The following is a 27,395-nucleotide window of genomic DNA, read 5'->3' as shown; positions in this document are numbered from 1 at the left end:
TAGATAGATAGATAGATAGATAGATAGATAGATAGATAGATAGATAGATAGATAGATAGATAGATGATAGATAGCCAATTTTCCCTAATTTAACTTATTCCTGCTCTCTCCCTTGGATCTCTGCCCCTCTTTTCCTTGGGGAAACCCAGAACCACGGACAGAAATGCCACCTCAACTCCCACTTCCTCCCCAGCCAACTCCAACCACCGCGTCCCCGGCCAATGGAAGGCTTCCTTTAGTTATTCCCAGGCTCCGCTGGGCTGGCCCACAATACTTTTGTACGGGTTTGTCCCGTCCCTCCCCCCTCCCCGCACGTCACGAGGCCTGAGTAAAGAGCGCCGTTCTTTCCCCTCCGACCCCGAGCAGGCCTCGTAAGACCAGAGCAATCCATCGTCGATCTGACGATATGCTCCTCACGTAACGCGGACTCGGTTCGGCGGGCTATTTGAAAGAGCACCCAGTGGAGCTGCGGTAGAGCGCTCGGGCAAATCGGGAAGAAGAACAGAGGTTTGGGCGGCGGCGGCGGCAGTGCCGGGATGGAAGCGCGGGACGTAGCGGACTACCTGGAGATAGGAGGCGAGGCATCGCCGGTGGCGGCTGTCGGTAAGCCGGCAGAAGGAGTTATGGAGGAAGGAGCCCGTTTGCTCTTCAACGGAGAGAAAGAGAAGACGCCCGACTTGCTCAAGCTCTATCGGTCAGTCTATGCAGATTTTCAATCATCTACATCACGGTTGTCCCAAAAGTGCTTTTTTTTCCCCCAAGAGGCAACTGGACTTTCTATTCTTTTTTCTTTGAAGACGTTTCGCTTCTCATCCAAGAAGCTTCTTCCAGCTCAGTTCGGTCAACCAGTGAACCACTAGTGGTCACGGACAAAATTTTGGGGGTTTGCGTAAAAATTATGTCATTTTCTAATATTGCACTAAATACTATATCTTTTTTTTAAAAAATCATATTAGTGGTCTCCGAGATTTAAAATTATGAATTTAGTGGTCCCTGAGATCCAAAAGATTGGCGACCGCTGCTTTAGAAACCCTCTTAGCCAGTTGCTACCCGTGTAGTAGGGGACTGCACACTGATGGCGGCTGCCAGATTACACAATTTGTTCACGACTGCTCGGGTGGCATTCTATGGGCGCAGTCATCTTTTCCCCTTCAATTTTTGGTATTTTTTTGCTTTGTGCGCAGAAGCAAAATCTTGCGAGGGGACATGCGCGTGTGAGATTTTGGTGATTGTTTTTGCTTCCATGCATGCGCAGAAACAAGAAATCACCAAAATCCCATAAGTGTGTGTTTATCCCCTCGTGAGATTTCAGCATGTTTTTGCTTCCTGCGCATACACAGAAGCAAAAACGCGCCGGGGACAACTACACATTGTATGTGCACGCAAGACAACTAAAGCTGCGCATGCAGCGCACTGGTAGCAGTAGTAATAGCAATCCACCCCTGCTCTTAGCTTCCATCAAATGGTCTAGAGCAGTGGTGGTGAACCTTTTTTCCTCAAGTGCCGAAAGAGCATGCGCATATGCTATCATGCATGTGTGAGTGCTCACAGCCACAATTCAATGCCTGGGGAGGGCGAAAGCAGCTTCCCCCACCCCTTGGAAGCCCACTGGAGGCTGGAAACAGCCTGTTTCTTAACTTCTGGTGGGCCCGGTAGGCTCATGTTTCTCCCTTCCCAGGCTCCAAAGATTTCCCTGGAGCTCTCCCCCATCCTCCTGGAGGCTCCCTGGAAACTAGAAACGCCCTCCCAGAGCCTCTGTGAGAGCTAAAAATCAGTTGGCTGGCACATGTTAGAGCTGCCAGCATAGAAACATAGAAGACTGATGGCAGAAAAAGACCTCATGGTCCATCTAGTCTGCCCTTATACTATTTCCTGTATTTTATCTTAGGATGGATGTATGTTTATCCCAGGCATGTTTAAATTCAGTTACTGTGGATTTACCAACCACGTTTGCTGGAAGTTTGTTCTAAGGATCTACTACTCTTTCAGTAAAATAATATTTTCTCATGTTGCTTTTGATCTTTCCCCCAACTAACTTCAGATTGTGTCCCCTTGTTCTTGTGTTCACTTTCCTATTAAAAACACTTCTCTCCTGAACCTTACTTAACCCTTTAACATATTTAAATGTTTCGATCATGTCCCCCCTTTTCCTTCTGTCCTCCAGACTATACAGATTGAGTTCATTAAGTCTTTCCTGATACGTTTTATGCTTAAGACCTTCCACCATTCTTGTAGCCCGTCTTTGGACTCGTTCAATTTTGTCAATATCTTTTTGTAGGTGAGGTCTCCAGAACTGAACACAGTATTCCAAATGTGGTCTCACCAGCACTCTATATAGCGAGATCACAATATCCCTCTTCCTGCTTGTTATACCTCTAACTATGCAGCCAAGCATCCTACTTGCTTTTCCTACCGCCCGACCACATTGCTCACCCATTTTGAGACTGTCAGAAATCGCTACCCCTAAATCCTGCTCTTCTGAAGTTTTTGCTAACATAGAACTGCCAATACAATACTCAGACTGAGGATTCCTTTTCCCCAAGTGCATTATTTTACATTTGGAAACACTAAACTGCAGTTTCCATTGTTTTGACCATTTATCTAGTAAAGCTAAAGCTATTACAGTATACCTAGAAATATTTTTCCCTATTGTTTCCCTCCAAAGCGACTGTTTTAACCTAGAGAGGTAGAAGTACAAGCAAGGTCAGTTTTAATATATCAAAATGTTTCTAGTGTTGTTTCAGTTAGGCAATGCTCACATCTTTAATAAAAGATGCTCCTAAGATCTCTAAAAACTGACGGCCTGTGAAGTGTGTTGCCACAACAACAAAAAAGTTACAAAAGGAACTACCACATAGTTCCCAGAGACCGGTAAGGGCCCAGAGTTGGTCTTCTCCGGGTCCCATCAGCTAAACAGTGTCAGCTGGCAGGTCCGCAGCGGAGGGCCTTCTCTGTGGCTGCTCCGGCTCTCTGGAACCAGTTACCTCCTGAGATCCGGACTACTCCCACCCTATTGCCCTGGGGCTGCTAATCTTATGGTGGTAACCAGGGAGATCCAGCCATGAACGGTAGGCAGGGGTCTAACTGTGTGAATTGTAAACTGTTTTTAACTGTTTTAGAGGTTTTTGTATTGTTATTGATATTTTACATTTCTGCTGTGAGCCGCCTAGAGTCCCCAGGGAGAAATTGAATGAATGAATGAACGAACAAACAAACAAACAACAAACTTAAAATCTGTGAACAGTGGTGTAAATGGAAAAATCGTGTTCATATTGCAATGGTTTCATAATTTTTCCAAATTTAAATTTAGGATATTTTAAATATGTAAATGTACATAAGCTGAGTTTATGAGTTTAAAATCTTCAATAAACACTAATCCAATTTGGTCTTGCAGTAACTGCAACAATTGCATTTTCTTTTTCTAATTTTTTTGTGACTGTTTTTTTCATTATTTTAGAATCAAGGAACAAATAAGTCAACATCTTATGGAATATAATATAATCAATTCAGGTAAGTTCATAAAAACTCAAACTGTTATTTTATATTATCAAAGTAAATATTTAAAAATTAGGTTAAAGTTTCCAGCAAAATTAAAATGTAAAGTTTTTTTACTGTCTTTTCTCTGTAGCATAGGAGTTTTGTATGCCATATTTGTGTTGAGACATGGGAGGATTGTTCAGCTATCATTTATAAATACCGTATATCTTTTTTGTTTAGCAGCTGCAGAAAACATTCCAGATCAAGATAGAAATGAAAAAATATTAGAGAGGTATGTTTTCAAAATTTGTTATTATAGCATGTTAATACAGTATTCTGTTTGAAAATTAGAATTGATGTAACTTTTCTTTATTTTTAAGGAAACTTGTATTTTAAAGATTTTAATATATATTGTGTTTTACTTGAAAATGTGCCACATTTACCTGACTGGAATTTATTTCTTAGAAAATGTATCTCAGAGTAATACATACTAAATATGCAGAGGTGAGTGGGTGTCCTTCAAATAACTACCATGACTGATAGTACTGTGATACCTCGTCTTACAAACGCCTCATCATACAAACTTTGAGGTACAAACCCGGGGTTCAAGATTTGTTTGCCTCTTCTTATAAACTATTTTCACCTTACAAACCCAGTGCCGCCGCTGGGATGCCCCGCCTCTGGACTTCCGTTGCCAGCGAAGTACCCGTTTTTGTGCTGCTGGGATTCTCCTGAGGCTCCCCTCCATGGGAAACCCCACCTCCGGATTTCCGTGTTTTTGTGATGCTGCAGGGGAATCCCAGCAGGGGAATCAAGCATCTCAAATATGGGCGCTTCACTGGCAATGGAAGTCCGGAGGTGGGGTTTCCCAGCAAGGGGAGCCTCAGTGAAATCACAGAATCACAAAAACACAGAGGTCCAGAGGTGGAGTTTTGAGGACTTCGGTATTTTTGCGATGCTGCGATTTCACTGATGCTCCCTTCGCTGGGAAACCAAACCTCCGGACTTCCATTGCCAGCGAAGCGCCCATTTTTGTGATGCTGGAATTCCCCTGCTGGGATTCCCCTGCAGCATCGCAAAAACACAGAAGTCCGGAGGTGGGGTTTCCCATGGAGGGGAGCTTCAGGGGAATCCCAGCAGCGCAAAAACGGGCGCTTCGGCTGGCAAAAGGGGTGAATTTTGGGCTTGCATGCATTAATCGTTTTTCCATTGATTCCTATGGGAAACATTGTTTCGTCTTACAAACTTTTCACCTTAAGAACCTCGTCCCAGAACCAAATACCGTATATACTCGAGTATAAGCCGAGTTTTTCAGCCCCAAAAATGGGCTGAAAAACCCGACCTCGGCTTATACTCGGGTGACCACAAGAGGGCGCCGGGTGACCACAAGAGGGCGCACCGCGGGAGCCCGGCAGCTGCCCTACCCTTCCCACAGCCGCGGAGCCCCCTTTTACTTCCTGCTTGGAGCTCGTGTCGGCGCCTTGCAGCTACCTTCCCTTCTCCGTTCCAGCAAAGTTGCCAGCCAACTGCTCCGACGGCGCGAGAGAGGAACAGACGATGCGAAGGTGGGGGGGGATTCCTGCTTCATGAGTCCCCCCCCCCCACCTTCGCATCGTCTGTTCCTCTCTCGCGCCGTCGGAGCAGTTGGCTGGCAACTTTGCTGGAACGGAGAAGGGAAGGTAGCTGCCCTACCCTTCCCACAGCCGCGTCACTCGGAGCCCCCTTTTACTTCCTGCTTGGAGCTCCTGCAGCTACTTCTCCGTTCCAGCAAAGTTGCCAGCCAACTGCTCCGACGGCGCGAGAGAGGAACAGACGATGCGAAGGTGGGGGGGGGGGATTCCTGCTTCATGAGTTCCCCCCCCCACCTTCGCATCGTCTGTTCCTCTCTCGCGCCGTCGGAGCAGTTGGCTGGCAACTTTGCCCTACCCTTCCCACAGCCGCGTCTAGCCTGATAATCTGATAGTCTAACCCAGCAGGCCTTTTCTGCTCCGCCCCCCCTTAAAGTCTTGCCTACTGCTCCTTTTACCGCTAGCGACGACCAGTTGAATACTTACAGCCTTTTCTACGACCCTGCGATCTTAGCGGGTGCAATGCAATGCAATACAATACAGTACTGTTCTGTGACTACATTTCCTAGAGACTCTTCCCCCCCCCCTATCCCTGACGCAGCAGCTTTCTGAGGTTTCAGGCGATTTGTCCAATCACGGCTCGGGAAAGTTTTTAACGGCAGCGCGATGACGAGATGGCCGGTCTGGCACGCTGGGAATTGTAGTCCACTCGACTTCCACCTTCCAGTCTGGAGAAGAGACGTTCCTCTGTAGAAAAATCCACGTTTCCCAGAAGTCCAATCGCTGTTGGGGTGGGAGGGGCGAAGGAGTGTGTGGCGGGCAAGGGAGGAAAAAAAAAGAGCTCGACGAGAATTAACCCGGTGGGCAACCGTCTGAAGAAGCGAGTCGTGAGGGAAATGGCGGTCGATAAAGAACTGCTGGAGTTGGACCTCTACGCGCTTTTGGGAGTAGTGGACAAAGCGACGGATAAAGAGGTTAGGGAGGCCCAACCTGAGGGGGGGGAGAGAGAAGGAAACCATCCTTCGCAACCCAGTTTCTTTTTTTTAAATCTTTTTTTAAAAAACTTGATTTTGAGTAACAAACGTTTTGGTCCAGTTAGATAACAAAATTATATAGGAACATGTTAGTTTGAATAGTTTACTGGTGTGTTGTGGGTTGGTTTTTTGTTTTGTTTTTTGCATTGTGCTGGGTTGTGGGTGAAAATGGGGCTTTGTTGTCGGTATTGCGTGATTGTTTTCTTAGGTTTTTCAGGTGAAACTGTTGTTAAAATCAAGTGAGGGGGGAGAAAAAAGGAGAGGGGGGAGAATACTTCTCTTCTGCATGGATGTGTCTTTGAAATTGCATCACGAAGCACACGCTGACCGGGATCAACCCTCGCCCGAAATTTGGACGGGTTGATTGGCGTGCGGGATTTTTGTTCTTTTTTTGTGTGTGGAAATACCCTGTTAGTGACTCCTGATTTTTATTAGATGAATCCCTGCTTGAATAGGAAAAAAACCCCCGAAAAATCAATGTTCAAAAAACCCTTTGCGGTGGCTCAGAAGACAAAAAGGAGGGTCCCAGCAAGGGTTTCTTCCGACCCCTTTCCTCATTTCCCTGGCCCGAATATTATTCATTTTCATTAAATTCCTAGGAAAAGCAAAATACAGGAAACAGAATATAAAGGTCTGTGACCGGCCGGGGGGGGGGGGGGGGCAAATGGGGATGGCAGTCTAATGTGCGCAGAAACGGTCCTCGGAGTGAAAAAGAGGCCCTGAGTAAGCATTACTACTAGGAGTAAAGGGTTATTCTGCAAAAGGGTTTCAAAAGTGCCAGGAGTCGTATATCTACCTCAAGGCCTGTCCATTCACCGGGGTAGGGATTCTTTGTTGGTTATTGGTTGGAAGTAGTGTAGGGTCTCCTGCCCAAGCAGGGGGTTGGAAGACCTCCAATAATAATAGTAATAATAATATAATAATAACAACAAGAACAACAATTTATTACATTTGTATGCCGCCGCTCTCCAAGGACTCAGAGTGGCTCACAACAAGCAATACATCTACAAATCCAATATTAAAAAAACAATTTAAAAAACCCCTTATAAAAACAATCATACAATCTGGACAAACCATACAGAAATCATAGCAGCTAAGGGTATGTCAGTTTCCCCATGCCTGGCGACATAGGTGTGTTTTCAGGACTTTGCGAAAGGCAAGGAGGGTGGGAGCAGTCCTACTCTCCAGGGGGAGTTGATTCCATATTCTCTACTTTATCATTGGATTATAGAGAGAAAAATTAAGTCTCTAAAATCCTGTTTTGAGGGATTTTGACTCATAGGTTTTAGCTTGGTTGCTGATTGAACTACTTTTTTTACTTTTTAATTTATTTAATTTTATTTAATTTATTGTAAATATCAGATTGCTTTTATTTACCCACTTTGAAATAAATATTGTTTACCCTCTTTAAAATAAATATTCTAAAACATTTAATCTACTGATGTCTCATTTAATGTAATTTTATTGGTTTCCATTTTTATAAGTTACCAGTAACCACTGCATTTTCTAACCTCGGCTTATACTCGGGTCAATAAGTTTTCCCAGTTTTTGTGCCAAAAAATGGTGCCTCGGCTTATACTCGGGTCGGCTTATACTCGAGTATATACGGTACGTTTGTAAGACAAGGTATCACTGTATATGCCTTATCTAGTCATGAGAAGCATTAAGCTACTTCTTGCATTAGTGGCTTATATATGTTTTGTTCTGTTGCTGAATCCCATCCTATTTTTAAGGAATCAAAACATGTTTATACTTCCATTTCCAATTCTATGCTCATAACAAATCATAAGCTTACATCCTTTTCCTATTCTGTTGTGATAGAAATTCAATTAAACATTATTTTTAAATCAATGTATTAATCTTAAATATGTTATCACTAAATTTTGGTTTGCTGTTTTACATTCTATTGACAAACATGGGGGGAAACCACTTTTGGTATCAAAACAGACAACTATCTGGTTATCACTGTATACAGAATCACTCTGTCTGACCGTCACTCTGTCACTCAGCAAAACCCTTGTAGACCTGATATGAAACAAATGATCTTAACATTAATTTCTGAGATAATACAAGTTATTAATTATTAAACTTCTTTTCCTTATTATTTTTAGTTCCATAGAAGAATTGGAAAGAGACTTGGAAGAGATGAGGCTATCGTATCAGAACAAAACTTTAACATTACAAAGGTAGAGACTCTATTGATATGCTTCATTTATTGCATTTCTCTATAATATCTGTGTTCGATACAGCCAATTAAAATATATAATTCTGCCAAGAAACCATAGTTTTTAAAATAGAACAAAATATAAATTAATACATTCAGTTACTGTTCAGAGTTATGACAGTGCTGAATGAATGGTAGTTATGACTAGTCCTCAAAGTTCCAACCAGCCAAGCACCCATGCAGTATTTGTAATTAGTGATGGGCGAACACAACGGTGTTCAGGTTCGGCGAGTTCAGGCGAACTTCACGCAAAGTTCGGCCAAACTCGAACTCCGAACACTGCGTGACATCAAAGCTCCGCCCCCGGAATCCCATCGTTTTTTATTTTTACGAATTTTTTATTTTTATTTATTTTTATTTTTACAGAAAAGTATGCCGCAGCGGCGTCACAAACAAAGGGAGGTCCTTTCACGTAAAAATAATTTTTTTAATCTTTACGTGAAAGGATGCCCCAGCCGTGCCACAAGCAAAAGAAGCTGGGGAATCCCAAGAAGGGATTCCAGGGGCGGAGCTTTGATGTCACGTATACTGGCAGGTTGCTAAGCACGCCAAGGTGATCACTTCCTGGATTCCATCCTCCATTATTCTACTGCCACCCCCGGAATCCAGGTCCAAATAGGGCCGCAACTGGTGCACCAGGTGAATATGGGCAAACGCCCTCCTCGACGCAGCCAAAAGGTGATGTTCTAAAGTCAACTGGATCGAGGAGGACGCCAAAGTTGCGGACCCTCTTTGAGGGGGTCAATAATTCTCCCACCAAGAAGATGGATGGACAGATGTGATTGTCCTTGGGAGGCAAAACCCACAGCCACTCTGTCTTGTCAGGGTTGAGTTTGAGCCTGTTGACACCAATCCACACCCTAACGGCCTCCAGGCATCACTTCCACTGCTTCGCTGAGGAGATGTATAACTGGGTGTCATCATGACACCTCACCCCATGTACTTGGATGATCTCACCCAACAGTTTCATGTAGATGCGTACTGATGACACCTCACCCCATGTCCTTGGATGATCTCACCCAACGGTTTCATGTAGATATTAAATAGCAGGGGGGAGAGGACCGACCCCTGAGGAACTCCACAAGGGAGAAACCTAGAGGTTGACCTCTGACCCCCCCACTAACACCGACTGCGACCATCCGGAGAGGTAGGATGAGAACCACTGAAGAACAGTGCCTCCCACTCCCAACCCCTCCAGCCGGCGCAGAAGGATACCATGGTCAATGGTATCGAAAGCCGCTGAGAGGTCAAGAAACACCAGGATAGAGGATAAACCTCTATCCTGGGCCCACCAGAGATCATCCATCAGCACGACCAAAGCAGTTTCTGTACTGTAGCTGGGCCTGAATCCTGACTGCTGAGGGCCTGGATAATTGGCTTCTTCCAAGGACTGCTGAAGCTGGAGTGACACCACCTTCTCAACAACCTTCCCCATAAAGGGAAGGTTGGAGACTGGAAGGTAGTTATTAAGTACGGCTGGATCCAGGGAATGCTTCTTGAGAGGGCACACAAGTGCTTCCTTGTAGGGAGCCGGGAAGGACCCGCCCCCCCTCAGAGAAGTGTTGACAATCTCCTGGACCCAGTTCTGTGTCACCTCCCTGCTTGCCGAAACCAGCCAGGAGGGACATGCGTCCAGCAGACAGGTGGCGGAACTCACAGATCCAGTGGCCTTGTCCACTTCATCAGGCGTCACCAGGTCAAACTCCTCCCAGACAGATGGACAAAGACGGGCCCCTGTCACCTCGACTGACTCGTTGTCAACCGACACTGCATTCCAATCGGAGTCAAGGTCCATCCGAATCTGAGCGATTTTATCAGCAAAAAACACGTTAAAATCCTTGGCACTACCCTGCAAGGGGTCCCCAAACCCCACCCTCGATTTAGAAGGGAGCGGGTCACCCTAACCAGGGCGGCCAGGGGGGATTCCACTGATGCAATCATGGTGGCATGATACACACATCTTGTCCCCTTGAGCGCCACTTTGTAAGTCTTAATATGAACTCTTACAAGTGATCGATCAAACTCAGATTTACTTTTCCCCCACCGCTTCTCTAGACGTCTCTTCTGGCGTTTCAACACCCGGAGTTCCTCGGTAAACCAAGGAGCTCTTCGGGGTGTAGTGCCTGTGTTATGAAATACCACCAAGTCATCTTGATGTAGAAATCCCTGAAAAGATCCCTTTTTTGTTTTGTTGCCAAACTACACGGATTGAGAGCACTTGAAGTTATGATTTTCTCAAGGTGGCTGTTGTTTTTTCTAATATTGTTTTGCTTCTCTCTTAAGTCACCACTATGAGCCAATTGATTAAAATATGCTAAATTCTCCAGATCTAAACTCTCTTTTTATCAGATGAAAAAGTTCAGCTACAAATTGAAATAGGCATCTTGAGAGAAATATTAAAATCTGCTAAAAGTATGGAAGCTTATACTTAAAATAAAAACTTGTTTACTTAACATTGTTTTTCATCTTTGGCGTATGCTTGACACTATGTGAAATTGTAGAGAGGGGAGAAATATACTTGGTATACAAATTGATCCTAGTATTATAAAAACTCTAAGTACACTAATACATGGGTCAAAACAATCTTATACCTACTTTCTCTTTATTTTATAGGATCCAAATAACTGATGCCCTTAGAACCAAACTGAAAAATGAAGATGATGATTCAAAGTAAGCATTGAAATCATGAAGGGAATGCATTTTGTAAACTTATCCACAATATAGAGTGGTACCTCTACTTAACTTAATTTGTTCCTTGACCAGGTTCTTAAGTAGAAAGGTTCTTAAGTAGAAGCAATTTTTCCCAGAGGAATCAATGTAAAAGCAAATAATGCGTGCAAACCCATTAGGAAAGAAATACAAGCTCGGAATTTGGGTGGGAGGAGGAGGAGGAAGAAGGGGAGAAGGGCAGTCACTGCCTAAGGAAGAAGGTGAGGTGAGGGGAATCAAAAAAATCCAAAACTTAAAGGCTTAAAAAAAAAGAGGGCCCAAAGGAAGGAAAATGCTCCGTTCGCACTGGTCTGCCAAATCCTCCTTAAGCACCACCAAAAGGCTCCTCTGGCAGCCCAGAAAAACCCGAGATGGCTGGGAATAAATAGGGAATGGCAGGAAAGTGTTTGGGCCTTCGTGCCACTCAAATTTCCTGGGAAATTTTTCCGAGCTCGGGTTCTTAAGTAGAAAATGGTTCTTAAGTAGAGGCAAAAAAATATTGAACGCCTGGTACTTATCTAGAAAATTTCTTAAGTAGAGGCGTTCTTAAGTAGTGGTACCACTGTACTTGAGAAGAATCTTCACTTGGCCAGCCATACAAATATTATTTATCTGGTTAATAGTTCACTAAAGCTTATCACCATCTATTCTCAGACCTGAACTTTAACTGAAAAGGTCCAAATAGTCTGCTTCCTGTAGGACAGTGATGGCAAACTTTTTTGTCCTTGTGTGCCAAAAGTGTGCATGCGACCTCCACCCATGCCCTGTTTTGAGCCTAGCAGGCCTCCCTGAAGCCTCCTGGAAACAAAAAAAAGGGGGGCGGGGGGGCACGCCATCCCCCCTCCCCCCTCCGTGCATACCTACTCTGTTACAGGTGTTATGTCAGCTTTATTCCTCTCTAGCATTCATCTCCATTGTTCAGTGATGTATTTCCTGCCTCTCTAGGATTTACCTCTATCTGCCCTTGTGAGGTATTTCCTGTTCCTGTTGGATAGAGTTATAGTCTCGATGGTTTGTATAGTGTTTTAACTGCGTTTTGATTAACCAACAGTGTTGCAGAGACCCAAAAATCAACTGCCTAACGGGAGGCGCGCATGGGCATGCATGGTGGAACTCAGCTGGGTGACTGCTTGGCATGCTGCCATATGTTTGCCATCATGGCTGTGGGATGTAGCTATATCTCAACTACAGTTATCATAATCTAGAACACAATTTTAGAACAAATGGACGTTATTCTGACGTGACAGCTAAACCATTGTCAGAATCATCAATAAACTTTACTGTTTACTAAATTGGTCAAAATGTTTGCACAGTTTACTGGTTTTCTTTGAAATAAATATTCTAAAACATTTAATCTACTGATGCCTCAATTAATGTAATTTTATTGGATTCCATTTTTATAAGTTACCAGCAGCCACTGCCTTTTCCACCCTAGACTTATACTCAAGTCAATAAGTTTTCCCAGTTTTTGTGGCAAAATTAGGTGCCTTGGCTTATAATCGGGTCGATTTATACTCGAGTATATAAGGTAAGCAAGATATTCCAGTGTTTTAAATCTATCTAAAATGATTTGGTTTCACGTATTAGTAGATCTTGTTGATTTTTCTATATTTTCTCATTAGGTTTATCTGGAATACCATTAAACATATCATGATGCTTAGTACAGCAATACTTAAATCAAAGCAGGTGACTATCCATTATATTAAAATATTAATTATTATTGTCTATAAAATTATCATTTGAAACACGGTGTAACATATTTGAAAAGCTAATCTTTGTAAATTGTATTAATCTGGATATATGAAAATTCTTAATATATACATATATTTATATAAATCACTTGATTTTGTAGCAATCCCGTGAACTGGAAGAAAAATTGAATGACGTTAAGAAGAGCAGATTAGGTATGTTATAATTTGTTGTGATAAAAAATCAGTAGGATAAATTAATTTAAAACACAAATTTAATTTCAAATGTTAAATTCATTACTTAATCTACAAATATAGTGAATGCAGGTCATGTTCTTGAGGTCATTTTTCTAATGAATAGCTTTACTATCTTCCCTCTCCCTGCTCCCCTTCCAATCCTACAATAGAATTAAAGCGAGCTGGAGAATGTAAACTGGCACAAATACATGATATGAAGACAAAACAAAAAGAGGATTTAGAAAATATGGAGGTTGGTGAAATGTTGACGAAACCTCGTGAAAATTTACAAAAGGAAATTCAGATGACGACATTGATTCAAAACATTTTCCAGGTGAGTTGTATTTGTATAGATAGAATAATATCTTACTTGGTAGGATGAATTTATTTGTATTAGATTTGAAACATGAAAATTAAAATGTTGATATCAAATGCAAGGTAGTTCTTGGTTAACTCTGGCAATTGGGATTGGAATTTTCATTGCCAAGTGATTTAGTTCTAAAGCATGATGTCAGTTGGCCGCACTATCTAGGAATGAAAATTCCAGCACTTCCGGTTGCTGTTGTTAAGTGAATGATGACAGGTCATTAAGCGAAGATGTCATGCTGTCTCCATTTGTGACTTTCTGCCAGCTTCTCTATTGACTTTGTAGGAAGCCAGCAAAAGTCACAAATGGCAATTGTGACTGTAAAGTGCTGTGATGTAGAAAATGTGTGCCATGCACCTGGATCTCAATCCTGATTGCAGGGATTCTGTGAACAACGTAAATACATGGACCAGTTGTAACTACCACTTCTCTTATACGTTTGAGTTGTCCTTAAACAAAGACCATCTGTAGAGTGTTAGAGTTTCAATGTTTATTGATAGAAATTATTACCACCATAATTACTATTATAGCTACAGGTATAAAGCTCTATATGGAATTCATTTTCAGATTGAAGGTAGTCCTCACATAAATGACTCATATTTATGACTGGTTGTAGTGTCCCATGGTCCCACAATTTGCACCATGTTTGCAGATTTCCAGCAAAAATACCCTTTCTGGAGTATGGATTCAGATTTATGACTGCATAATTCACTTAACAACCATGTGATTATGACACCTATATACCGGTAATTAACTTAATGATAAAAATGATTGTAAACGTAAAGTAATAATTGCAGTCATAAATCAAGAACTGCTTGTATAAATTGAATTTATTATATATTCTTATTTATTTGATTGATTGATTGATTGATTGATTGATTGATTTTTATGCCGCCCTTCTCCTTAGACTCAGGGCAGCTTACAACATGTTAGCAATAGCACTTTTTAACAGAGCCAGCATATTGCCCCCACAATCCGGTTCCTCATTTTACCTACCTCGGAAGGATGGAAGGCTTATTCTAAGAATAAGCAAATCGTGTATAAATAAACATTTAAAAACACTTCCTTTTAGAAGCATAATATAATTTACAAATTATACAACCTAGCAATAATTGATTGCTTCTTTTGTTGTGGAATTTGTATTTACTTGCATCTTAAAACAATATTGAGGACAAATAATTGAGGACAAAAATCCTTATTTATTCATTTATATTTATATAATTAATTAGATTATTTTATATTTAAATAATATTTATTGCAGACTCTCATTAGGGGAAGTGAAGTCAATTGGGCAAAGGATCCAACATTGAAGACAATTGTTCTACAACTGGAGAAAAATGCGACTGGTATTTGAAACATCAACTTAATGACTATATTTTCTTTCGGTGATTTCCAGATTCAGAGATAATAGAAAAATCTATCAGGTTTTTGTAATATACTAGTCATATTCTAAGAATTATGTATCTGTACAAGAATATATTCCACTGAAATATAATTGATATGGCAACAAAAGGGAAATTCTATTAGTCATTGTTAATATATCCAAGAAGCTATTATAGGAGATTCATTTAACTGTAAAATAATTCACATCTCCTTCTCTTAATTTTGCATAAATTTCAAATTGCTGATTCCAGTAATAATAGAACAATAGGCTTTCTGGCAAAAGCAGATCTTTACAAAGGTAGCCACTTTGTTCTCAATCACAATTTACCCTGTGCTTTCTCTTCATGTTATGTATGCATATGTATGATGCAACTTTATTATTATTTTTTGTTAAATTCTTGTTACAATTTTTAATGTCTAACTTCAGTAGCTTTTTAATAAATCATCGGCAGTTCAAATATACCTAGTTGATCTTGCCAAATATTATTGAACAGTATTTTCTCGCAAGGCCATTCTTGTAAGGTATTTGTAATAGTCTGTTTCTTTACATCTTCATAGCTGATAAATAGATAATATAGTATAACATGTCTAAATAGGCAGCTATCTCCTAAATGTTGATAAAGAATTTTTTGCAGAAATGTTACACTTTAATTGTTCTGTGTTATTAGGTTGCCTCTTGTTAATGTTCCAGACAGAAATAAATATTTTGAACCAAGACACACAAGGATCCATATAAAATGGCAGTAGGATCTTGCTCTCTTAAATAAAATTAGATCTATACAATTCCAATTGAGGCTATTATCTCTACGGCAATATGTGCACTGTACTTAGATAAAAGTCGGAACTTCCCTTTCAAAATAATCTATTAGGAAAACGTCAGAGGACAAAAAGGCAGACAATTGACAATACAGTGCTGTTATAACTACAGTTCATGTTACCATTTGTACTTCTAGGGCACTAGTTTGCAAAAGATAGCAAACTGGTTATGTCCAGAGGCATTGGCAAAAAATGTATGAGGCCTGGAAATTTCTTAAATAGGTGAAGCTGAGTATGCTAGGGGGGAAAATATTTTAAGACAATAAAAGCTGTCCTACCAAAGAAAAGGTTTGGGGGTTTTATTACTAGAAAAGCCCCATTGAGAAGTTTAAAATACAAAAAGGTTTGTGAAACATTAAGAATTTGTTAAATACTGTGCAGCCTGCTTTCAAAGATAGACTGATTTTGCTAGAGATGTTTAAGAAAGTGTAGGATGGTTAATGGTCAAATTAATTGTTCAGTGATGCGGGGGTGAATTTAAATGCAAGATACAATTTAGTAACTGCAACGTCCTGCCTGTCAAAGACTACTTCAGCTTCAACCACAACAACACAAGAGCCCACAACAACTTCAAGCTTAATATTAACCGCTCCAAATTTGACTGTAAAAAATACGACTTTAGTAATTGAGTTGTAGAAGCGTGGAATTCACTACCGGACTCTGTAGTATCATCCCCTAACCCCCAACACTTTAATAATAATAATAATTATTATTATTATTAGATTTGTATGCCGCCCCTCTCTGAAGACTCGGGGCAGTTCACAACAATAATAAAAACAATGTTACAGTGGAACAAATCTAATATTAAAAGAGAAGAAACATATAAAACCCCATCATTTAAAACCAAACAACACATACATACCAAACATAAAATATAATAAGCCTGGGGGAGGTGTCTCAGTTCCCCCATGCCTGGCGATATAGGTGGGTCTTGAGTAATTTACGAAAGACAAGGAGGGTGGGAGCAGTTCTAATCTCTGGGAGGAGTTGATTCCAGAGGGCCGGGGCTGCCACAGAGAAGGCTCTTCCCCTGGGGCCTGCCAAACGACATTGTTTAGTCGATGGGACATGGAGAAGGCCAACTCTGTGGGACCTTATCGGTCTCTGGGATTTGTGCGGTAGCAGGCGGTCCCAGAGGTACTCTGGTCCAATGCCATGTAGGGCTTTAAAGGTCATAACCAACACTTTGAATTGTGAGCGGAAACTGATCGGCAGCCAGTGCAGGCCACGGAGTGTTGTAGAAACGTGGGCGGATTTGGGAAGCCCCACGATGGCTCTCGCGGCCACATTCTGCACGATCTGAAGTTTCCAAACACTTTTAAAAGGTAGCCCCATGTAGAAAGTGTTGCAGTAATCGAATCTCGAGGTGATGAGGGCATGAGCAATTGTGAGCAATGACTCCCTGTCCAAATAGGGCCGCAACTGGTGCACCAGGCGAACCTGGGCAAACTCCCTCCTCGCCACAGCCGAAATATGGTGTTCCAATGTTAGCTGTGGATCGAGAAGGACGCCCAAGTTGCGAACCCTCTCTGAGGGGCTCAATAATTCCTCCCCCCCCCCAGGGTAATGGACGGACAGATGGAATTGTCCTTGGGAGGCAAGACCCACAGCCACTCCGTCTTGTCTGGGTTGAGTTTGAGCTTGTTGACACCATCCAGACCCCAACAGCCTCCAGGCACCGGCACATCACTTCCACTGCTTCGTTGACTGGACATGGGGTGGAGATGTATAACTGGGTATCATCAGCATGCTCTTGGATGATCTCACCCAGTGGTTTCATGTAGATATTAAATAGCAGGGGGGAGAGGACCGACCCCTGAGGCACCCCGCAAGGGAGAGACCTAGAGGTCAATCTCTGACCACCCACTAATACCAACTGCGACCGACCGGAGAGGTAGGAGGAGAACCACTGGAGAACAGTGTCTCCCACTCCCAACCCCTCGAGCCGTTGCAGAAGGATACCATGGTCGATGGTATCGAAAGCCGCTGAGAGGTCAAGAAGCACCAGGACAGAGGACAAGCCTCTTAGACTATCCACGGTTGACCTCACCAAGTTCCAAAGAGGTCAGTAAGGGGCGAGCATAAGTGCACCAGCGTGCCTACCGTCCCCTGTCCTATAGTCTCTCCCATATCTCATATATCTCATATATCTTCTCTTCTATCCCTATATCTATTTCTGCTATTCTCTCATAGTTATATTTTACTCCTTTATTTTCTCCTCTATTCTCCCTTTAATACATTCTGCCTGATTATATTCTCTATAACCCTCATTGTGTATTGTTGTGTATTGGACAAAACAAACAAACAAATAAATAAAAGTATCATCCATAGATGAAGAAAAAATGTCAATGCTTCAAAATGACTTGGTAACAATCTGACTGGATATTCTGTTGTAGGCCAGAACACATCATGCAAATATCTGAATGTGCAGATATTTTTTAAAAATCAGACTGTGGTTGCTATGGTACTTTTGTGTAAATATGAAAAGGTGCTAAGCAAACAATTTGCATAGTGAAAACATTTATTTGCTACATAGCAAAAATACATCTTTGACAATAATAATAATAATACTCTGTAAAGAAACAGATGATACAATCAATCATATACTCAGCTGCTGCAAAAAGATCGCACAGACTGACTACAAGCATAGACACGATGCTGTGGCACAGATGATCCTCTGGAACTTGTGCCAAAACTACCATCTACCAGTGGCAAAGAACTGGTGGGATCATATGCCCGAAAAAGTGGTCGAAAATGAGTAAGCAAACTACTGTGGGACTTCCGACTTCAGACTGACCAAATTCTGAAGCATAACACACCAGACATCCTGTTTGTGTAGAAAAAGAAAGCATGGATCATCAACATCACAATCCCAGGGGACAGCAGAATTGAGGAGAAACAGCTAGAGAAATTCGTGAAATACGAAGATTTAAAAATCGAGCTGCAATGACTCTGGCATAAGCCAGTGAAAGTGGACCCAGTGGTACTTGGCACGCTGGGCGCAGTGCCAAAGGATCTCAGCAGACATTTGAAAACCATCGGAATTGACAAAATCTCCATCTGTCAATTGCAAAAGGCAGCTTTACTGGGATCAGCAAACATAATTCATCACGCAGTCCTAGGTGCTTGGGAAGCGCCCGACTGGTGATGAAATACGAAATCCAGCAGTGATCTTGTTTGCTGTGTTGTATTATAATAATAATAATAATAATAATAATGGTGGTGATGATGATAATGTAAGCCTGGATAAATCAGTTTTAAACAAGGGATAACTAATCATTAATTGAGTCTTAATTAGTATTAAATAGTTAATTAGTAGCTAGCTGCTGTGGCCTAGAGGTGAAGCTCTTCCTTCATAATCAGGAGGTTGTGAGTTCGGTTCTAAATAGAGGCAGAGGTAGGGTCTCCCGCTTGGGTTGGGGTTAGACTAGATGACCTGCAAGGTCAACTCTGTTAATCTGTTAAAAGTCAGTTATTTTAGTGAAATTAAACAAGCCCTTTTAAATTGTAAGCAGCCCAGAGTCCTTAAGATGGGCGGCCATAGAAGTTGGATAAATAAATCACTTGCTAGTTTAAAACAAACTGGCTATCCACCAATTCCTCATTGGATAGCTGCATGAAAAACACTCCGTGCCACGTTGTGTAAACATCACAGCGGCTTCCTTGGTTTCTAAGCCGTGCCTTTCGTGAAGGGAGGGGCTTAGCTAGACCCCGCCTTACGGCTCCCATAACGCTTTGTGCGGGCGCGCTCTTTCCTTTGACCGGGCGGCGTATCACCATGGGCAGCAAGATGGCGGCGGCCAGTAGGGTCGTTCAGGTAAGTCCTTCAAAGCGAGTCTCTTGACGAAAGCTTTGGGTGGGCCTGGAAACTGCCTGCCGCTGCGCTTCTGGGCAAGTTTCTGGGGCCTGCAAGTTGGGGTCCGAATCCTCGGTCCTTAGCTGCACTAACCGGTGCTGGTGTCCTTGAGCGGGAAGGAGAAGGAACCCCAGTCTTACAAAGTGGATTCGACCCACCTGGGTATCTGTAACTCAGTCTTGGCCAGCCAACCTCGGAGACTTCCCTGGCAGTTTTCAATGGGAAAACTGCGGTCGCTCCGGAGACTTTTCTTAGCCGTCTTGTACAGGTTAAAAACCTTGAGTTTCCTCTCCCCAGTAAATCGGTAGACGAGATTTCGCCGCATTGTTGGACTGCAATTCCCAGACCTCTCCAAGTAGAGGTTACACCAGCTTGTCGCAAGGGCTGCTGAGAAGCCCAAACACGAAGAGACCTTGCAGACGTTGTTTTAAAAAGTGGCACTTGGAGATTTATTCCATAAATGCTTGCCAAGACGGCTGGCAAAGTACATATTTTAAAAAACGTGTTTCCCAGATTGGAGGCAAAGTTAGTTAGTTAGTTAGTTAGTTAGTTAGTTAGTTAGTTAGTTAGTTAGTGTTGAAAGGGACCCTGCAGGTCATCAAGTCCAACCCCCTGTTGCATCACAGCATAAAATCCTGATCCACATTTAATAATAATAATAATTATTATATAATAAATTAATAATAATTTATTAGATTTGTATGCTGCGCCTCTCTGAGAACTCGGGGTGGCTCACAACAGCAATAACAATAAAATACAAATCTAATATTAAGAAAAACAAGTTAAAACCCATTAATACTAAAAACAATCAATGCTGCACAATCACACCACACTCAAATGCTACAAGTCAGAAGGGGGGGGGGATTTAACTTTGTCTCAGTTTTAATAGAAATGATATAAATAATATAAATTTCCACTCAAATACTTGTCTGACATTTTAAAAAAGTTTGAGGGGCCCTTTTATCATTGAATTGCATGGTTTGTTATTTGAACAGCTTTGCAGAAATCTAGAACACATCTATCCGGAACTACCCATTGCTGTTACGAAGTCAAGCATTTAAAGGTTTTGTGTAGACTGTGTGTGATCCTATAGTTCAGTGGTTCTCAACCTGGGGGTCAGAACCCCTCTGGGGATCGAATGACCATTTCACAGGGGAAAAGACAAATTTCCCATGTTGTCAGGAACTAAAGCTTCTATTCTGGTGCCTTGGAACATATTTTTATAATCTGACCAATCAGGTGTTTACAGTGGGGGTGTCCCTCTGACCTTCCTGCCAATCAGCGTAAAGCTCTGTTGGGAGAATTGGTGCTAGACTTATGGTTGAGGGTCACCACAACATGAGGAACTGTATTAAGGGATCACGGCATTAGAAAGGTTGAGAACCACTGCTATAATTATTGGTAAACTAGTTCTGGTCTTGTTGGCTCGACTTATTGAAAACTGAGGTGCAGCAATTTCTCTTTGGGATTACTTAACATAAAATGCATTGGCTGGGGTATGGTATCTCCTTTTTTGCCACATCTAGTTCTTCTCCCATTCTTTGCCTATTAAATATGCTGCCTTTACTGGCTATTTTTGAATATGATGGAGTCAACCATTGGATGTATTCAAGCAAAATCTTGATAGACATCTATCTGGGATGTTTTTGATTTGTATTTCCTGCACTTAGCAGAAGATTACGGTAGTACCAGTGGTTTAAATGGCCTACAGGTGATTCTTCTTCAATTTCTATAGATGATCCTCACTTTTATTTTGGGAAGTGATTTTTTTTTTAAATTTAAAAATGTGAGCCATGAACTAATATTCAGACCCTGTCATAATTTTTATCTGTTGCATGTATCCTTCCTTTCCCCTTTCCTCATATGCTTTTTTCCATTCATTTTCTTCCCACTACCTGCTCTACCGAACCATTTCAGATCAGCCAGGGTTCTGTAAACTCAAAACTCAGAATTTCAAGTTTTATATGAAAAAAAAATCTGAATAAGGAAAAGGGTAAAGCTGGCACATAAGTGTCCTTGTATTAGCAAATAGATTTTCCACCAAATTGTGCCAAGGGGAGATGAGCAGGGATTTTCTTGTTTTGTATCAAAATATAATGTGTTCAGAGATCCTTTTTGGCTTGAGTGACAGAATAAATATGTTATAATTGCCAAATTCACAGGATTCTTTAAGGAAAAAGGATAATATATTCTTTGATTATTTCTTGTTTATGTATGTAGGAACCTAGTCTTCCCTTTTTTTCTCTGCAGTGCTAAGAATAAAATAAATTTTTGGACAACTGTGCAAATCTGCAGATGGCAATATTCTTCAAAACAATAGAAGAAATGTAATAACTGTGGCTGTATTTTTCTTTGGATGTCACCTGAGTGCAAATTAATAAGCGGTGTGCCTAGAATTAATAAGATAGTTTTAGCACAGAATGAGTCCAAGTTTTTAAAATTGAAAAAGCAGAGCAGTGTTGTAAAATTAGATACATTCATTCCAGTCCTAAATTATTAAATTCTGCTTTCTTGGTTCAGTTGATACTATATTAGCTTCCACTTAATCTCCACTGAAACATCATCATCATTATTATATTTATATATTGCCTTTATTTTCTACAATCAAGGCAATGTACATAATGATCTTACCTTTTTTCCTTACACCAACAATATTGATGTGAGAGGGATTATGATGAAAGAGCTACCTTTCGTGCCTAAGAAGACTAGAATTCACAATCTTCTGGCTTCTAATCCATCATCTTTGGTTCTCAACTTGGCTATATCAACTTGGCTTTCAGTTTAAAAGAAGGCATAAATTTTACTCTTTCTTGGCAGAACTGCACACATATAAAATGTATATATTGACTTGCTTTTCCTATTTCTTTAGGTAGTCAAACCACATACACCACTGATTAAGTTTCCAGACAGACAAAGTACTCCAAAACATAAAAGTAAGTACATCTTTACTAAGTCCACATGGCGCCATATCTTACCATAATTTATGCTCAAGACATTCAAATTGCAATTCATTGTTTATAATTCACATTATAGGTTAGCATGATACATAAACCAAATATATATTTTCCAACTTTAACCCTAGTTCAGGGGTGTCCAATCCTACTTTAAAACATGTGGACTTCAATTCCCAGAATTCTTCAGCCAGCTTTGCTGAATGAGGAATTCTGGGAGTTGAAGTCCAAAAGTCTTAAAGTTGCCAAGGTTGAAGGTCCCTGGCATAGTTTATAACAGTGTTGCTCTGTGAGGGAGATGGGCAGTTTGGTCTAATAGTTAAGGCAGAGGGCTAGAAAGCAAGAGACCATTAGCTCAAGTCCTACTCTAGCTATGAAAGCCAGCTGGCTGATCTTGGGCCAGTTACTTTCTCAGCCCAACTCACCTCCTAGGGTTGTTGTTAGGGGGTAAATAGGAGGAGGAAGGTGTATTGGATATATTCACTGCCTGGATTATTTGTAAAAATAATAAAAGTAGGAAATAAAAAAAACTAAAAATTGATAGATAAAATAAAATATTTTTTCACATCACTAAAAATATTGACAGCATTCACTGTTGTGTTCAAATGTAATTGTTTCTTCTGGGTAACTCTAAGCTTAAATTAGAGCCTCAGTCTCAGTTAATTCTTTTTTGAATTAACCATTTAACTTCAGTGTCTTACATGATGTATATAAGTCAAACTTCCTTAATCCTTGACTCTCCATATGTGCTAGATTACAACCCTCACATCTTATCCACCCTGTATGGCCAATGATCAGGACCAGATTGGCATTGTCAGCCCTTTGAGGTAGGCCAGATTAGGAAATTTTATCGAGTCTTTAAGGTAGCTGCAATGTTTTGCTGCAATTGACCAACATGCTTACTCATGATGTAGGGCAGAGGTCCCCAACCTTTTTTGCACCAGGGACCGGCTTTAAGCTAGATCAGTTTTCCACGGCCCGGTGGGGGGGGGGGCGCTTTGGTCAAATGGGGGTGGGGTTATGGAGGGGTGGAGCTTAGTGACGCAGCCCTCCACACTTCTCCACAGGGCGGGGAGAATCAGGAGGCTCCTTTGGCGGCTGGGGGCTGCCTGGCTTTGTGATTTTGGCTGGGGAGGGAGTTAGGAAGGTCCTACTTCTCCCCCCCCCAGCCAAAAATTCAAAGCCTATCTGCTGGATACGGGCGATGAGCGGGACGAGCGGCGCCGAAGCCGGTGGCCGTGGCAGCTGCTGCAAGAGGCTTCCGCGCCGCTCTGTCCCACTCATCGCCCGTATCCAGCAGATAGGCTTTGAGTTTTTGGCTGGGGGGGGGAGAAGTAGGACCTTCCTAACTCCCCCCCCAGCCAAAAACTCAAAGCCTATCTGCTGGATACGGGCGATGAGTGGGACAGAGCGGCGCGGAAGCCTCTTGCAGCAGCTGCCACAGCCACCGGCTTCGGCGCCGCTCGTCCCGCTCATCGCAGATAGGCTTTGAGTTTTTGGCTGGGGGGGGAGAAGTAGGACCTTCCTAAGTCCCCCCCCCCAGCCAAAAACTCAAAGCCTATCTGCTGGATACGGGCGATGAGTGGGACAGAGCGGCGCGGAAGCCTCTTGCAGCAGCTGCCACAGCCACCGGCTTCGGCGCTGCTCGTCCCGCTCATCGCCCGTATCCAGCAGATAGGCTTTGAGTTTTTGGCTGGGGGGGGAGAAGTAGGACCTTCCTAACTCCCCCCCAGCCAAAATCACAAAGCCAGGCAGCCCCCAGCCGCCAAAGGAGCCTCCTGATTCTCCCCGCCCTGCCCGACGCCCCTGTCCTGCATAATGTCCTCTGCCGGGAGGGCAGCGGCGCCGCGGACCGGCTGGAAAACCCCAACGGCCCGGTCCGCGGACCGGCGGTTGGGGACCTCTGATGTAGGGTACCCAGAGTATTTTTCCTAATATAGTTTTCTCTTATTGTTCCAGTTCAAGATCCTATACTGTCAAGAGTGCCTCCACTTCATGGGGTAGCCTCGCAATTTTCTTCAGAAAACAAAGCGCCATCTTCTCAAAATACTTTATTTACTGGTAGAATACAAGGTATACCTGACACAGCAGAATTAGTAAGAACTTTACCTCAGAAATACAGGAGGAAACCTATGTCAGTTGAAGAGATGGAATACATTCAAGTAAGTTCTCATTTTTTTTAAAAAAATGTATTATTTTCAAAACTTCAGTTTTTAAAAAATTAAATGATTACATAAAAATTTAGACTTTAGCATTGTATTGATTTTATTTCACATTACAGATGTTTAAGGATTAGTTCATGAATTTCAGCTGGAAAAATGTTTAGATTCTACCAAAAAATATTAAAGAGTGTGGTTTAAACCAGGAATGGATTGCCTATTGCAAAACAAAGAAAGTCCTTGGCAATGTGAATTCATCTTTTCAGCACCATAATATGGTTAAAACATATCTGTATGTTAATAACTGTAATCTACAGATATGTATAACTAAAAATTATAACTCTCTCAATTGCGTATCAGCTATTATGTCAGTTCTACTTATCAAGATCCATCCTTTTCATTACTTTATATCATTGATCTATTGGTGCTTGTTCTCCAAATTCTGAATAGTTTTACCAAGAGTTTGTTGTCAGGAATTTCATAATATAAATGTAGGGCACAGAGGAAAATTGGGAATTTAGTTACTTTCTCCCAAAGATCCCCTAAAAAAATAGGCAAGAGAAAAGTGTTCTGTAGCTTTAAAAATCTTGGATTTGACACAACTGATTTAGACAACCTGGTACTCTCCAATATAGCTTGGCATGTTATCTGCAGCTGGAGAAAGGGTTTGTTACAGTTTTCCAGTTGGCACTTAGATGTGGTCTAGCTTCTGCCCAAGTCAAGTGGAATATATTGAGAGAAGGAACTGAAACAATCATATGGGAGTGGAAGAGAGAATGGGTGTCATTTGAGTATATGTGAAAGCAGTAAAAACAAATAGTTAAGGTATTAAGAGTTGGAGTGAGGAAATTGGGTTCTAGTTCCCTCAGCTACAGCTCGCTGGATTATTTTGTGCCAGTTCTCTTTTAGTTCAGCCTACCTCACAAGATTGTTGTTATGGTATCAAATAGGAGGGGGGGGGGGCATTTCATATATCAACTTGAATTTCTATAGGAAAAGCAGTAAATGAGTGCATGATAGATATCATTCTGATCAGCAATGTTTGCAAGAACTGGATTTTGTTTCTGCTAAACGATAATATTTTATTTTACAGCGTGGAGGTCCAGAATAAGGTGGAGCATTGTGCAGTTTATAACTGCTGAATAACAAACCGTTGTACTTACAATAAAGTCCTTCTTCACTTTCTCTCTCTCTGGATATCAAAGGAAAGGGTTTTTTTTTTCAAAGTGCTTTTGTGAGAGACTAAAAGGTAATCACTTTAGAAAGTGGTTATGTCTCATTCAAAGAGAATTCTGTTTCAGGTAACCAGAAGCATCCACTTTAATTGTCTGATGAAATTTATTTTTTCATTCTATTCAGCATATAGCTTCCTTATCTCTTATAGTTGCTATTGATACATTAATACCATGCTGTTTTCAGAGTTTGAACAATGCAGGATTAGTTCTTTCTAGCAAGTAGCATGTCCTTCCAAAGAATTCTGTGAATTAAACTTAAGTCCCATTGGCATTGGGCGGCATAGAAGTCGAATATATACACTGCTCAAAAAAATAAAGGGAACACTCAAATAACACATCCTAGATAGAATAGAATAGAATAGAATTTTTATTGGCCAAGTGTGATTGGACACACAAGGAATTTGTCTTGGTGCATATGCTCCCAACGTACATAAAATAAAATATAGATCTGAAGGAATGAAATATTCTCATTGAATATTTTGTTCTGTACAAAGTTAAATGTGCTGACGACAAAATGAAATTGATTGTCAATCAGTGTTGCTTTCTCAGTGGACAGTTTGATTTCAGAGAAGTTTGATTTACTTGGAGTTATATTATGTTGTTTAAGTGTCCTTTATTTTTTTGAGTCGTATATACAACAAATGTTGTTAGTGGACTCATTGTACAATGTAATTTACAGATAGGCACAATATTCATTCAGATTTAAAAAAAAGTAATCCAGCTCTTCTCTGTGTGCTATACTACCTCAACATACACAATTGTTAAATTTGGTTCAGAATAGACAGGAATTTATTTTCATATGTCTATCTTTAATCCTAGTTGACTACATTGCAATAAATTAAATATTTGTAATATTAACTTGTCAATCAAAGCTAATATAAATGTTTTCAGATGAGTTCTAGGCATTTCCATGAATTTCAGTGTATAAAAATCTCTTATGTATATTTACTTAGCTCCAGCAAAATGCCTGTTTTTTGAAAGAAGCTCATCACTTGCACATCAAAACATCTCTATCATTGAATTGTTTCAGTCACTGAATCAGGGAGCTGGAAAAATGTGTGCTGATTAATGTGGATAGCACTGATTGTACACTACTAATATATAAATCAAGAATAATATGAAGTATAATTTATAGTATTTAATACTTAGTACATGATTATAATGCACATCAGTGAATTATATGAAGCACATTCAAAATTTATTTCTGTGGAGCAGCACTGAAATGGCAAATATTGTGATCAATATTTGATTTCATTTTAAACATGTACTTGCTATCACATATGTTTTTATAACAGGAAAGAGGAACTATACAATCAACCAGTAAAGAAATGTTATTTGAAACAACATTTTTTGATTACACAAACTTGAGAAGAATTTTCATCTGTTCTGTTTAAGTAGAAAAGGATTCAATTTACAATGCAAATGTGTATGCAGGGTTTTACTAAATCAGTAGGTAAAGATCTATTAAGCCATTCAGCTTTTTTATTGTAAAAATAATTTTGTTTATGATACCGAATGTACTGTTTGCATTTCTATTATTGTTTGATATATTCTTCATATGTATTTTAAGATTTGTTCTATATTAGCATTTGCACAAAACCCAAATGAATTCTAATTGCCGGGTGTATAACAAATAATACAAATATAGCAAACCCCTCTGGAGAGTTGGATAATAAAAACCACAGTATGGA

At 41.0% G+C, this 27,395-nt stretch overlaps 1 protein-coding gene across 1 annotated transcript; it reads left to right on the top strand.

The window, feature by feature from the left end:
• Positions 1 to 435: 435 nt before the first annotated feature.
• LOC139162643 (centromere protein H-like) lies at positions 436 to 27,395 on the top strand. The gene is made up of 11 exons (XM_070743250.1): positions 436 to 694; positions 3,458 to 3,510; positions 3,718 to 3,769; positions 8,191 to 8,265; positions 10,917 to 10,973; positions 12,635 to 12,698; positions 12,865 to 12,916; positions 13,108 to 13,271; positions 22,229 to 22,292; positions 24,270 to 24,472; positions 25,563 to 27,395. The coding sequence occupies exons 1-11, from the start codon at positions 537 to 539 to the stop codon at positions 25,578 to 25,580; spliced, it is 960 nt and encodes a 319-aa protein (XP_070599351.1). The 5' UTR covers positions 436 to 536; the 3' UTR covers positions 25,581 to 27,395.

This window comes from Erythrolamprus reginae, chromosome 2, assembly GCF_031021105.1.
Source record: "Erythrolamprus reginae isolate rEryReg1 chromosome 2, rEryReg1.hap1, whole genome shotgun sequence".
NCBI classification, from domain to species: Eukaryota; Metazoa; Chordata; class Lepidosauria; order Squamata; family Dipsadidae; genus Erythrolamprus; species Erythrolamprus reginae.
This window is presented reverse-complemented; position numbering and strand designations above follow the sequence as displayed.

Coding starts and splice junctions, on each gene's coding strand:
- LOC139162643 (XM_070743250.1), top strand. CDS start 537: ATGGAAGCGCGGGACGTAGCGGACTACCTGGAGATAGGAGGCGAGGCA. Junction 695..3,457: donor GACTTGCTCAAGCTCTATCG/GTCAGTCTATGC, acceptor TCATTATTTTAG/AATCAAGGAACAAATAAGTC. Junction 10,974..12,634: donor AATGAAGATGATGATTCAAA/GTAAGCATTGAA, acceptor TTTTCTCATTAG/GTTTATCTGGAATACCATTA.